At 54.2% G+C, this 1,434-nt stretch overlaps 1 protein-coding gene across 1 annotated transcript; it reads right to left on the bottom strand.

Moving 5' to 3' along the window:
• Positions 1-405: 405 nt before the first annotated feature.
• On the bottom strand, positions 406-1,131 carry DQ04_20491000 (ATP synthase mitochondrial F1 complex assembly factor 1; the record flags this gene model as incomplete). The annotated part of the gene is made up of 1 exon (XM_009317933.1): positions 406-1,131. One exon carries the CDS (start codon positions 1,129-1,131, stop codon positions 406-408), a length of 726 nt encoding a protein of 241 aa, XP_009316208.1.
• Positions 1,132-1,434: the final 303 nt, after the last annotated feature.

Here is a 1,434-nt window from a genome sequence, read left to right as displayed (position 1 = left end):
GCCAAAGCGCTGCGCCGCCTCCCACTCCGCCGTGCCGCGCCGCGTCGTGGAGGAGCAGAAGACCGTCACGGCGCGCAGCGGCCTGCCGCTATAGTCGTTGAACGGCGCCGTCATGGTCGCCACAGAGATCGATAGAATGTATGGGTGTGGGTGTGGGTGTGGGTGGGAGTGTGCACTGCAGACACACACACACACACACACACTCAGACAGGGAGATAATGGCAAGGGAAAAAAGGGGAGAAAAGGGCTGAAGACTTCGAAAACGTAGTCTGCAGAAGAACACCAAAACGCATATATACATATACATATATATATATATCCACCAAAGGAGTAGGGGACACCACAAGGCAACTCAACCGTCATCCACAACAACAACAACAATAGGAGCAACAGCAATAACAAAAACTATGGCGTCGTCTTTCCGCCCCCTTGCAATACACCTGTGTCGACACTGCTCAGGATCTGCTTCGCAATCGCGTCCGGTGGTGTGTCGATCACCGGTCCGTATGCGTCCAGTCGCATCTGAGTCTTTTTGTCCTCGATTCGAATGTCGTCGCGCTGTGCCTCCTCCTTCATGTTCCGCAGGTACATGTGGTAGTCAAACTGGTGCGGGCGCTTGTTGAAGACCTCCACCCACGTCTCATATAGTCGCGGAATGGTGTAATACTTGAGCAGCATCTGCGTGATGAACACACAGTCCTGGCGCACGAAAATCTTGTCCTTGATCTCACACCGCACAAGGACGATGCGCTTCGTACGCACCAACTCTGTGAAGAATTGAACAGTCATGTCGATCTGCGCGTGGTCCTGTTTCTTCTGCCACTCTCCCAGCGGTGCAACGCCCACAAGGTCCTTGTCCCAGTTTGTCACGACGTTGAAGAGTCCCTTGGAGCGGAATACAGGGATGACGAAATACGGGCATTTCTGCAGGCGCGGCTGCAGGGCCTCGTAGGCCTCTGCCGATATCGTGCGGCCCCAGTACTGGACGAACTGTTTGTGGTGCTCGTTCCAGATGTTGGCCACCTGTGCCGTCGGCGTCGCCTCGAGGAGACTCAGCTTGCAGACCTCGTCCAGTGACTTGCGTCCCGGCAGCTTGTAGCAGCCGTGCAGGCTGTGGCAGCTGCGCAACATCCCCTTCCCTACCCCTTACACTAAAAAGAAACAACAAAAAGAGCGGTAGCAACAGCAATAAAGAGGACAAGTAGGTGGACGAGGGATATGTGGAAAAGCACGCGTCGCGTGGAGCACGTGCAGCGGAGGCAAAATGGAGCTGCGGGGAAGGGTGAGTGGGGTTGGTCTCCGCACAAAACGGGCATAGCATCTAATTTGCGTGTGATCTAAGTGTGGGCAAAAAAACAGCAAGCCTCTCACACGCCCCACCATCGCTGTCTATAGTTATCGCATACCAACGTTCAGAATAACCATAAATAAATA

Source organism: Trypanosoma grayi (genome assembly GCF_000691245.1).
Source record: "Trypanosoma grayi strain ANR4 Tgr_2049_V1, whole genome shotgun sequence".
NCBI lineage: Eukaryota > Euglenozoa > Kinetoplastea > Trypanosomatida > Trypanosomatidae > Trypanosoma > Trypanosoma grayi.
This window is presented reverse-complemented; position numbering and strand designations above follow the sequence as displayed.